Source organism: Linepithema humile, chromosome 6 (genome assembly GCF_040581485.1).
Source record: "Linepithema humile isolate Giens D197 chromosome 6, Lhum_UNIL_v1.0, whole genome shotgun sequence".
NCBI lineage: Eukaryota > Metazoa > Arthropoda > Insecta > Hymenoptera > Formicidae > Linepithema > Linepithema humile.
This window is the reverse complement of record NC_090133.1, coordinates 21,267,289-21,279,657: the sequence shown is the minus strand read 5'-3', so window position 1 is coordinate 21,279,657 and position 12,369 is coordinate 21,267,289. Positions and strand designations below refer to the sequence as shown.

The window sequence follows — 12,369 nt, the reverse complement described above, 5'->3', positions numbered from 1 at the left end:
TGCATAATAATACCACATATTTTTAGCGCGTTATTTGTTAATTTTTCTGTAAAGTATGGACTTGTATTTTTTCATTCCTTATATTTCTTTTATCTTTCAAGATGTTATTAATCAAATAATAATATGTTCAAACAAAACGATTTAAGTCATATTGACTGATAAAAAATATTTTTTGTTGTTGTTAATAGCTTTTATGTTTTACTAATTTACTTACTGTTATTTAAATGAAATATAAAATTATTCACAATGTATCAAGGTGGATTTTGTAAGACTACAAATTATGCAGACAAATAACAAAAATAACACAGAATTTATTGTGATTCAATATGATATCAGCAGTATTCTAAGGGAATTTTACAAAATTTCGTAACAGACAGCAAAAATCGAGTATGTCTTAAGTATAAAATGAATAAAAAGATAATGACCTATATATCTGCAGCAAAAAGCAATTATGTAAATAAAATACTGATAATTATAAATTAAAATAATACTTTACATAGATATCTATGTAAAGCTTAGATATCTATGTAATCTTTTAAAGCTTAATTTTAATAGGTCAATTTTTCCATGATAGGTTTATCGGAGTAGCAGTAAAGAGTATTTTAAATTTTATGAAGACTAGAATGGGAAACATGGAATAGAAGGAGAAAAATAGAGAAATGAAAACAAGAGAGAGTGTTTTGCTGCATTCTGAAAGAGACAGACATCCGTGAAGGAGGAAGAAGAAACGTGGTCATAAAGACGTGAAACGCATCGCGTTGCGCGCTCAGTCGTAGCTTGAAAATCGCGGGCGACTTGCGCGCCTCTAAAATCAATGAGCGTGTCCGGCGACGAGTGTGCCGACAGCGCGACTCCACCAAGCAATTGTGTCGTCGGAGCCGCTGCTTGGTCCGGTCTACTCCATAATACTCTCGGCATCGTTTTTCACGGCACTGAGCCGTTTCTACGTGGATGGGACACAAATCATGTAAGTGCACGTGGTAGCGAGATGCCGTCGGGCCACGAGGACATGGATCTTTGCACCGACAAGGTCCTCTCTAAAGGCAGGATTCTGCAAGAGCTCACAAAGGCTGTCAAACTGGTGAGCGAGCAGCAGACACTCCACTTGCCAAGATCGCCTTTCTCTACACACGCACATATTCGTTGTTTACTGTTGCATGTGTGCATAAGCTTCACGCCTCAAAGTCGTATAACGCATAAAGTGACGGTTCGGTGACGGCTTCCACGCGCCTTTCCCTCTCTTTCTTCAGAGGCAGATATATTTTATATCTAGAAGCAGTGATTGAAACCGATATAGCATCGATAAATTGCATTTTGAAAGCTACAAACGTGAGGAGATATATTCTATACAAAAACAATTTGTAGATAAGAGAAACGTACTCTGTCAAATTTCGCGTTGTCAGAAATAAACGCTTTTGGGATCACTTTTGTGTGATTATAGTATCAAAATCTGTTCACACGATCGTATTTGCTTCATCTCTGACCTTATATCAATTGTCGCATTTCCGTTGTCAGAAATAAAGGCAGGAAACATTTATAACGCACTTATAGTGCTACAATGAAAACTTATTGGTTATTATACCAATTTTAATCTTTGAATTAAAATTAAAAGAGTTTTATAAGCATGATATAAAAATGCAATTTCTAATTTGCGTGATTTGTTCATTAGACATGTATGTATTCTGAGGTGTTTGTTGTTAATGAGGTGACGCAGACTTTTCGTGAGAAAATTGAGACTTAGTCGCAACGTGCGGCCCGAAATAAAGTACACACACACGCTGCATAACGTGTGATTACACGCCCTTCTGTGCGTTATTTCTATATTTCTATTTAATGTCGTCTTTAATTTGGATTGTTTCAATACCGAATAAATCCACCTGTTATGATTTCTCTCTTCGCGTTTTTTTACATTTTCAAAAAAATGGGAATATACACTCAGAATATATACATATATATATACATGACGTCATGACGTCGCGGAACCTGCTTGCGAGTTAATCGCGACGCAACGCGACTTGAAATCGAACATTCGCACACAGAGAAATGCGCGCTCGATCACAGCGCGTGAGCACTACGCGATTTCCAATGTCGAACTGTTGTCCCTTTAAACGCGAGATTTCTGGTTAAACTACACGCTACAAGCCTCGTTCGTGTATCTTTTTCATTTGTGCGACGATACGACGTGGTTGAGAAGTGAGTTGCTATCGCAGAAAGCAGTTAGCTGTCATGCTGCATTGACATTTCATTGATACAGATATGCATTGCATGGAACAGCTGATATGAGCTTCGTTCTTTTTACTTGCGCTTTCGATGTTTTCCTTTATCTTTTCTCTTTTACTCGGTTGATTATGTACTCGCTTTATTTTTAGTGCGAAGAATCTTATATATAGTGCTACTAAGAAAAACAAGTCTGAAATTAATGCTATTAGTTTTGGCACATGTTTGGCTTGTATCGATAAAAATGAGGTCAAATTTTTTAATAGTAAAAGCAAAAGTATTGAAAATAAAGCCATGGAGTAAAAGTATATTCTACGTTTTGTGAATAATTCTTTGTTTTTAGTTTCTTTTAGCATGAAATATGCTATGAATGTCATTATTGTCCGAACAGATATCAATAGCTTAGCTGTGTATTCAGTTCATACCTTTTGTTGTCATACCTTTTCATAGCATTTTCTACAACTTTTCAGAAATAGAATGTGTTTCAAGTTCAAGCATGAGTAAATGTTTTAATATCTTTGATCGCATATTTACTGAATTCACCGAATTAATTACATTATTCAGATGATCCATTGTTGTCACCTTTTTTAGTGCATATTTGTATTAATTTAAAATTTCTCCAAATAATTTTTATGTGACCCTATTTTGCAAAGAAGAATGCAACAGATAAACTTTATTGAAAGATTTTTTTTCATATCTAAAAAAATCTTGAACTTTGATATCATTTTTATCAATTTTTTTTAATCATGGTCTTCATGTTTCATACATTTCTATTTTGCTATCTGTGCTTATCATGAGAATAACATATACATGCCTTATAAACAGGTCTATGCCCAAAGTCTCTATGGTACTGTGGTCTTGGACGGTGATTCTTGGCTAGTTTATTGGTTGGATCGTGCATTGCGCCATGGGCTGCGTGTAGAGAGACATGGATATTGGGGCACTGCTAGAGAACTTAGTCATCAGGACACTGTTGTTGTCATTCATGCACTGCAAAGTGTATTGACTTCCATCGGAAAAGGTATGCTTTAATGTCAAATATACTCTTATAGGCTTGATATCTGCTTTCCGCTACTTTTTATCTCTATTGCAATGTATTTAACAGATATTAATAAGTAACGTTATCTTATCATTAATTATCGAGTAGATTTAAACCAACAATTTGTGTTTTACAATAACCGAATCGCGTGTTTTGTTTATTAGTTACACAATAAGAAATAATTATATTGTCTTAATTTATTTGTCTAAAACGAGCTTTTACAATAATCTGAAAATTCGAGTCGAATTTATTCAATTATAATGTTTAGCATCTAAGAAAAAATATACTTTAATCTATTTCTTATTAAAACTTATTATCAATATTGTACAGGTCGAGCATGGCTCTATCATACTTTGAGCGAGGGCAGCTTTGAGAGCTATCTGGCCTGTTTGTTGCGAGACAGCAAGACATTAAAAAAGCAGTATTTTCCACACGCACTCGTAAGAGATGTTGATAAGACCAACCAACTGGTCAATCTTCTTGCTGGACTGGAAAATGTGTCCTTCACGTTGCAATTGGTACGTTACGATTAAATAACAACTTATAAATAGTCTACGAAGTGTTTAGTAAGCAGTGGCACTTTTACAAAGAGCAGAATCAACTTTCTCTCTCCACCAAACCTTTAGTACATCGTGCAATTTTTGCTGTATCTTTCCCCACGTAAATACCGATATCACCCCCTGGTTACACTTATCACGCTAATAAATAACACCAATCACATAACAAGAGTCACATATACAGATAGACCTTTTTATGTAAAGTTGCAAAGGGCAAACGGGTTATCATTTTATTTGCGAATACACACTTTATTTTGTACGAATTGTATATCAATCGGTCTGTTGATTTATGGAAAATTTCTACAAACATGCTGCTAGAAAAAAGTTATTTGTACAGAATTATCTGACGTTGTTAAATATATTAATAGTTGATAATTATATCAATTGGCAAAACTGATACTGTTATATAAAAACTACTGTATAGGATGTGACGTATTTGGATATCTGCAACTACATGCCGCAGAGGCCTATGAGTGTGAATCCATCAGGAACAGTCTTATCGTTGCATCTAAGGTCTTCTAGTGTTTCATCGAGCCTAGCTTCTCCAGGAGACAGCGGCGTTGCATTTGACAGCGATATGGATCTCGCGAACGAAACTGATGGCAGCAGTTATAAAGAGGTGAGATCTAAATTAATTGAGAATTGTGCGGAAAAGTCTTCGTATTTGTTGAATAATACACTGATCTGTATTAATTTTTCCTAGGAGGATTTTTCAATGGATGATATTCCAAAATATCGGAATAATAGGTACAAGACAATTATCAACAATCGCATGGAGGACAATAAGAATTTCGGATCCAGTGACTCTAGCGAGGACGGCAAAACGCCAACGCAGTCACCTGCGATTACTAAATTTCAAACTGTCGTGATGACGAAAAACGACATAGTCAACCAAAACGTAACGCGAAAACTGGATGACAATGAGATGAACTGCTCCAGTTTGGAGACTCTCAAAGACTGCGATTTCTATAGTAAGAGTCTCGACGAGACGAAATTGGATAAGACGGATAAAATCGATAACAATGTAAAGGACTTCAATAAAAGAAGCACCTATTATAATGATAGTTCCGCTTATAGCTTTAAGAAAAATATAGATCCTCGTAATTCTTATCTAATCAATAACGATACGAATCTGTTGGAGCTGAGCATGACTATCTCCGATTGTGACAATATGGACACTCCTTACGGCATTTTGAACACGATCAACATGACGGACGCCAGTATTCTATCTTCCTCGAGTTCAGAGGCTATAGTGCAGCGCAGGCAGCGTAAGAAGAAACGAGGCGAAAGTAAAAAACGAGTTAGCTTTCATGAAGACATATTAAAAACGATGAAATTGGAGGACGATGAGACTTATGCCGATTTCTCCATGAGCTTCTTGTTGCCCAGTTCTGTTCTAAGGAGGGACGCTCAGAAAGGCAGGTACAGTTGGTGCGCGCACGGAGACTCGCCGTACGCACAGAAGAATGTGAACACCGGCAGAAATGTGCACTCAGACTGTTACTCTTTCTCATCGTCGTCATCGAGCGCATTCGACGGCGACGGAGCCGATAAGCAGGCGCCATCAAAACTGTGTATCGATGTGCCATGTCAGCGCAATTGCAGGTGCAGCTGTGGCTTATCTTTGTCGGAGCGTGGGGCGCCAGAAGGTCAAGAAGATCCAGGCAAGAGTCTGAGGCCTAAGATGGAAATAGAATTGGAGGAGAACGAGGCACAGGAGGCTTACATTGTTGAAAAGGCATATGGTAACATCGTCGAAGATCCACCGTCCAAAGTGGAGATGCCGCAAGTTGGCAATCCGAAATACGCTAATTCGAGCGACTGGTCGGATGTGGATAGCGTGACAACGTCTGAGCTCGATGAACATAAAAACAGCCGACATTTGGCCTCACCATTGAAGAAACGCAACATGACGGCGATACTGACGGGCGAGAGCAGCAACAAGCTCTTGGCGCCGCCGCTGCGTCAAGCTCCGTCAAAAACATCGTTACTGAGCAGATTCTTAAAATCTATCACTGAGAGGAAGTTCGAGATCAAGAAGAACAAGAAGCCAAAGCCAAACACCTTGTATATTAAGGGAATTAAGACGAACTACGATTCTTTCAAAGATTTTAACGACAATCTCGACAAGGAAATCCAAGAGAACATGGCTGCTGAGAAGCAGGAATTTAGCGGCGAGAAAGTAAGCTTAAAACTGCGCGAACTTTTCAAGAGGCATATTTACCGCGACAAGACGGAAGAGCTGTATAAAGTATACAAAGTCCGAAGTTCGTACATGACAAACGGTGAAAGCAAGCCGATGATCGCATTATTGACGGACAAGACACTATATTTGACCGGCTCCAAGCTGGACCATTCTTATAGCAACCAATTCGTTATTCCTTATAATGAACTAGATGTTATTATGGTAAGAAAAATTTTAATAATTATATTTTTCTGGGTATATTCTATACATTTTCTTAATCAAAATATATGTATTCTTTGTGTTTTAGATCGGGCCGAATGCACAAACTATTTTAATTTCCAATGCCGATTACGAAATGCAGTATCTGTTCTCTACTGGCAGCTCGCAAACTACCTCAGAATTAATCAGTCACTTAGAGATGGCCATGAGACGATCGCCATCAAAACCGAAGCTTCCTGCTGTTAAGGAACTGAATTACGAGGATATGCACATTCTGAGGAATTCAATTCTTACTGACACAGCTGTACATCCCGTATGTAAATCTTTATAATCTTTCAAAGAGATTTTACAAGATTTGATATCTTAATAATTAAGTCCTAAATTAAAAAGTAAAGTTTATACTAATGTGCGTAATTTTAATGTATTATCTAAGAAAGGGGGGAGGCGAGGAAAGAAAGAAGGATTTATGGTATATTTTTAAATTCCAATAATTATCTATGAGTTTAACATGAAATATTCTGTATTCCATATTCTCTGTTCTCGCGCATATATTGACTTTTTGTCGATTACGAAGTAGTCTATATATTGATACCTATACAAGCATTGATTGTGCAGAATCCATTTTTAATTGTATGCATTGTGTGTGTAGGATGAGAAAATTGAACACTACAGCCTTATTTATATGGAAGACGAACACATGTCGCCGCCTAGTACACCATGTGGGCCAATGAAAGAGGGCGATCTAATGTTCCGGCCGCATACCTATCAGAGCTTGTATCCGAACGCACCCGCGAATCCTTGGGAAGCCGGATATTTCGTCCTGAAGAGCGGCGTGGTTTACATGTTCACAGATTCGAATCAGCGGCTTCCTAAGCGCGCTATACCTTTAAAAGGTGGCTTGTGCCAGGGATGCAGAAGGATCCCCAACTGTCATCGGCCGCATACCTTCGAGATACTACTGAAGCCCAACAAGTCATATCAATTTGCTGCTCCGGACGAATACGTGGCCTCCGAATGGCTGCAGAGCTTTGTTCAAAGCGCGTCCGGTTTGTTTGATTGTATAGAAAAGAGAGAACCGTTGCCTTGCAGTCTTATCACGACCACGAAACACCTAGTAGCGATGAAGGAGGTCTATCCTGGCACGCAGAGAGGCCAAACGCTGTCTTGCGCCTCTATCAAGGATTTAGCAGCGTTCAGGGTGCCATTGGTGCAACAATCATGGTGTATACTGGTGAGCATACATCAATTAAATGTAAAATCTAGAATTCCGTGTTTGATTAAATTTTATAAGAGAATAGAAACACAGAGAGAGAAGAATAAGATTTGCAACCATGTCATTATATGCTTGCAGGAATTCATGTGTCGAGAAGTACATGAAAGTAGCGGCGATTGGGTCATATACTTTACGAATTATACCGAGCTTTGTGCTTTTAAGGAGGTTTTGGAAGCGCTATGGACAGACGCAAACTTGGTAAATACGGCACTATGACTATATCTCGCGAATGGTGCATATTTTATGCAAATGTTAACGTAGCCCATGACTTTTTCATAGGGTGAATTTCCCATGGCAACGCTTCCACCAGAGGATAAATTACAGCGACGCTGTTCGGACGCTAGCAGGGACTTGGAACATGCTTGGCGATATTTGCTACCACCAGCTTTAGAGTAAGTGACAGATGTATCGGAGACAATATACACCGTCATTTAAGAAATTATTTTATCATATTGTCATAAAAAAATCGTCACTCTCGTGATGTGAATATTTGGTAACCATAAAAAACTGAAACACTAATATATCGTACGTAAGATATGCCGCTTGTGCAATGTAATTCAAATTTCTTTCGCTTCTGTTGCAACATTACATGCCATATATTTATCAGTTGAAATTAAAATGATCGATGTTACTTTCTGGTTTATAGGTAGAAGGACAACGTCCTTATTCAGACACATGATACCTGATTCGCTATAGACAGTTTTAATTTTCTAATTTCAAGGTACAAATATATGCGCACGAGATATAAGTTGCCTCGTATAGATAACTATTTAGGGAAGTCGCAGAATGGTGCATTATCTTTCTTGTAGCAGAAGTCACCATAATAAGCAACTATTAATTTATAACGACTCAGAGTATGTAATATAATTGTGAGACATTATTGATTACTATATGAATGTCTATATACTCACATATATGGAGGAGGCGTACTAGTATGCATTTGAATACGCACTATTGATATTAACGTAGTTATTTATCGTCGGAGATAACATAAAATTTAAAAACACTTAAAACAGCTTTAACAAACAATAATAATACTTCCTAAACCGCTTCTGGAATCAATATGATTTAACATTTCTAATTGATAATTACAAATTGTATACTAATTTTAGTATCACTTTCTACACATCATCTTGTGGTATGCCTCAAAGCTGTAAAATTTTAACTCCATATCTATTATTGTTTTTAATGTACAGGCATTAAATACGAAGTATAAGCATAATAATGCATTTTATGCATTAGATGTTAATTTAATTTAATGTATATAATTTTAAAGCAGTCCAAATATGTAGGTTGAATCAATTTTTTACTTTCGTTTCGTAAAACTTTGGAAATAATTGAGCTTTAAATATACTAATTAAATACTGTAAAATTACGATATAAAGAAAGTTGGAAATATATTTTAAATTAGTTTTTTGTGATATAATAACATTAATATCTTTCTATGAGATATTTGTTATCATCTTTTTAAGTTATAATTTTGTGTTACCAAAGCTACATGAACAGATGCATTCCGTATATTCTTGTGAATAAATATTTAACTTATGCATTATTTCATGTAGCTACAAATAATTGTGATATGCTATTAAGTAATAAATATCAGCTGTTGTTAAGTTCATGGAATTCCTATGTGAGATTTATGTAAATTAAATGAGCAAGCATCGCGCAGAAATAAAATCGGTTTTGTATATTAGTTCTTGTTGTGTGAAAAGTACGCGGAGTTAAATTTTTTACAAGTTACAGCCAACATGTTCTAAATGTTATATCCGTATACCTTTCACACACAAAAATTCTGTATCACCGTACACAGTCTGCAAATTATGATAAATAGAAAATTAATAAAAGTATACAAAGAAAATCTAATCGAGTAGATAATTTTTAATTTTATCCTTTTTTCATGCTATTGGAAATGTATTATATTTTAAAGAAAAAGGAATAAAAAGCACCTTAATTGAACGAATTATACAATTATAAGGTAATAACAACAAATATTTTTTTATTTATTTTGTATCTCTTATTTTACATCTTTATTTTATATTTTCTAAATCGTCAATAAGTCTATACATTTTTATGCACAATTAAAAAAAAATTTTATAATTTATAAATTATAATACAATTTTTTGGATAGAATATGCAGTTCTAATAGTTGAATTAGATCATATTATTTCTGTGATAGTTATATAGAATCTATGATTCACTACATTACGTGTAACATTACGTAATTAAGCAGTAATGCATCTAAGTTATTTGAGGATTTATTTCATATTTTAATAAAAATACTTTTTAATATTCTACAGAGATAAACCTATATTATATCAGTAATCGAATATTTTACATTAACAAATAGATTGTCAATAATTTGCTACTCTATTAACATTTACTTGGGTAAGTAATGACCTCTTGCCTTTTTGGAAGCTTTTACCGCTTCTATATCCACATTTGGATATTCTTGTTCTACAGCTTTGAGATCCAGGTTTGGGAATTTTCTTATCAACATTGTAACACGATTTCTCTCACGACTGAAATACACAAAAAAGAAATAGTTTTCTTATTATCTAGAATAATTAATCAAAATATGTGTTCAGTAAATAGTAGAAATAATTGCTACACACTTTCTCGTTTTACGTTTTTCGAGCCAAAGTTTCTCTCTATAAAACCGCAGAAACTTTCGAGTTCCTATTCCATTAAAGCCATGCATATGCAACTTAAACCATCTCTTATTCATGAATTTTGGAAAGGAATACTGTCGCATTCGATAAAAAAATCGTATACCTAAAACAGATAGAAAAATCTGATATTATTCTCATTCTATTTGTATATTTATTATATTTTTTTCTGAAAACAAAGTTTCTTATTTTATAAATATTATACTTATAAAATTATATAAATTTTATTACCTAGGCGGCTATAAACTAGTTTTCCAGGACGCTCTCCTGTCTCACCAGTTTCAAGCATGTGATATGCTCGGTTTCTTTCACAAACAACCATCTCCAAATTATTCATACTGTCCTCAACTTTGTCCAAACGTTCCGGATTTGGAAAGACTTCATTTGCTTCCTTAGAAGCCTCTTCCATGGTCATAAGCATGTTACGTTCTTTCAATAATACAAACCTGTGTGTTTGTTCAAATATTTATTAATTTGGTAAATGTTGAATAAAAGTTATATGTAAATCATTCAAGGTAAGCAAAACTTACCATAATTTGTGAAGATCTGAATTACTCTTTAGTCTCAATTCATCCTTTCTCCAAGACCGACCGACTTTTACTTCATTTTTCGCCCAATGTTTTGGATCATCAAAGAATTCCATCAAGTCATGACGTTTCAATGTGATGTGTATAAATGCGCAATGCAAAGCAGGTGTGCTATATTTACAAAAAATTATCCAAGATTATAATATGTAATCTAACTTCTATTTAATGCAACGTTTAACCTTAGCCACAATTGTCTGAATTTGATTTGTTTCATATTAAAGTCCTATCTATTTTTAACATATCATTTAAATAATTACATTTAATGTTAAATGTACAATAACAAAACGTGCTTTAACCTTATGTTCAAAATAGAAATTTTATTTGGATAAATTATACGTTAAAAACATATCTTTATGTTGTATAACCAATATCTTTAAAATTGTTTTAGACTTAGAAAACTTAAAATCATATCGCAAATTACAAAAAAAAAAATACATATCGATCGAAGTGGACAAAATAATATAGGTAATGAATAAAAAGTATATAATTGACAGACTAAGAATGGCGCAATGCGAACCTGCGAAGAAACACATGTCTAGGAGAAGTGATGATATTCGAAGTCAAAGACAGATTCGTGAAAAGTTTTGTTATATTGTTTACACCTCTAGAAACCTGCATGGCTTTCGTGAACGCCGCCATTTTTTCTAAATGCGGTTGCTCTTCTCTCGTGTCGCTATCTTCGTCCATTTCACTTACAGTTCCCAATTGCCGGTTCTGATAGCATCATAGAATAAAGAGTACAAGAGGAAGGAACATTTGTTCGAAAAAGTGAAGCTAGAATCGAACAACTATGATGTTATAGCGACATCTATAATGGCGCTAAATTCAATTACTCAATTAACAACTCTTAGTAATATCTGAAAAATTTAATCACAAAATAATAATTTTTAGAGATTTTTAGAGATGTACGTTTAAAAACCATATATAAAACGGACATGTGCTATCTGGGGTGTTTCTAAATTTTTTTCAGTATGATCATAATATCATAAATATCAATATCAAATATCATAAATATTTTTACTTATAAAAGTTTTTATAATTTTTTATTTTCTAGACTAGTTTTTAAAACTGTACTATTGGAAAGCTCAAAATGTAAATGTCCGAGAACTCGGACTGAATTCTAGCATCGAGAATTTATTTTTTACATTTATGCTTTTATCAGAGAGAAGACTGATAGCGTTTTCGATTATACAGGATTTGAACGACCCAGGGTTGGTTAATGACGTCATTGCAACCTCTCCACCAATGAAAGACTTGCATTTATAGTAAAATAGTGATTGATCAACCCTGGGTCGTTCAAATCCTGTATAATCGAAAACGTTATGAGAGTGGACATGCCCGCATTTTACCATGGACATAGGAATATAGGGACGGAGCGTAAACTTGGTTGATAGACGAGGGGAGTGAAGCCAAAATGCGGGGGGGTCCGCCATGATACTGTGTCTGAATCTGATTGGTTATCGTTATACGTATGCTGTTGTTATTATACACTAGGGCTGAGTTCCACTTGGTGATCGCAACGTTCGTGAACATTATCTATCTTTTTTTAACTTTCGATGAAAAACAAAGATAAAATGATTCCACAAGCGTTGCGATCGCCAAGTGGAACGTACCTTAGGTAATGCA

At 35.0% G+C, this 12,369-nt stretch overlaps 2 protein-coding genes and 1 long non-coding RNA gene across 4 annotated transcripts; 1 reads left to right on the top strand and 2 right to left on the bottom strand.

The window, feature by feature from the left end:
• Positions 1-189: 189 nt before the first annotated feature.
• Positions 190-2,394, bottom strand: LOC137000468 (uncharacterized). Its single transcript, XR_010890690.1, has 2 exons — positions 1,381-2,394; positions 190-1,269 (listed from the first exon to the last, which is right to left on the bottom strand). It is a non-coding gene; the product is annotated as an uncharacterized lncRNA (long non-coding RNA).
• prd1 (pruning defect 1) lies at positions 556-9,348 on the top strand. Of its 2 annotated transcripts, XM_067356978.1 has the most exons (10): positions 556-1,081; positions 3,043-3,238; positions 3,587-3,774; positions 4,238-4,432; positions 4,517-6,220; positions 6,306-6,530; positions 6,867-7,448; positions 7,569-7,688; positions 7,770-7,882; positions 8,137-9,348. In XM_067356978.1, the coding sequence occupies exons 1-10, from the start codon at positions 815-817 to the stop codon at positions 8,138-8,140; spliced, it is 3,594 nt and encodes a 1,197-aa protein (XP_067213079.1). In that variant the 5' UTR covers positions 556-814; the 3' UTR covers positions 8,141-9,348. The 2 variants fall into 2 exon arrangements, with proteins under 2 accessions (XP_067213079.1, XP_067213080.1); XM_067356979.1 differs by having other exon boundaries at positions 557-967; positions 7,770-9,348.
• Positions 9,349-9,727: 379 nt separating this feature from the next.
• Positions 9,728-11,478, bottom strand: mRpL47 (mitochondrial ribosomal protein L47). The gene is made up of 5 exons (XM_012366238.2): positions 11,261-11,478; positions 10,687-10,854; positions 10,388-10,602; positions 10,103-10,262; positions 9,728-10,009 (listed from the first exon to the last, which is right to left on the bottom strand). The coding sequence occupies exons 1-5, from the start codon at positions 11,428-11,430 to the stop codon at positions 9,868-9,870; spliced, it is 855 nt and encodes a 284-aa protein (XP_012221661.1). The 5' UTR covers positions 11,431-11,478; the 3' UTR covers positions 9,728-9,867.
• Positions 11,479-12,369: the final 891 nt, after the last annotated feature.

Bases quoted from the DNA above. Each gene is read 5' to 3' on its own strand.
- prd1 (XM_067356978.1), top strand. From the start codon at position 815: ATGAGCGTGTCCGGCGACGAGTGTGCCGACAGCGCGACTCCACCAAGC. The intron at 6,221-6,305 runs GTAAGAAAAATT...TTTGTGTTTTAG, and splicing joins ATGAACTAGATGTTATTATG to ATCGGGCCGAATGCACAAAC. The intron at 6,531-6,866 runs GTATGTAAATCT...TTGTGTGTGTAG, and splicing joins CTGACACAGCTGTACATCCC to GATGAGAAAATTGAACACTA.
- mRpL47 (XM_012366238.2), bottom strand. From the start codon at position 11,430: ATGGACGAAGATAGCGACACGAGAGAAGAGCAACCGCATTTAGAAAAA. The intron at 10,855-11,260 runs GTTCGCATTGCG...TTGTAAATATAG, and splicing joins AGACATGTGTTTCTTCGCAG to CACACCTGCTTTGCATTGCG. The intron at 10,603-10,686 runs GTAAGTTTTGCT...ACAAACACACAG, and splicing joins TCAGATCTTCACAAATTATG to GTTTGTATTATTGAAAGAAC.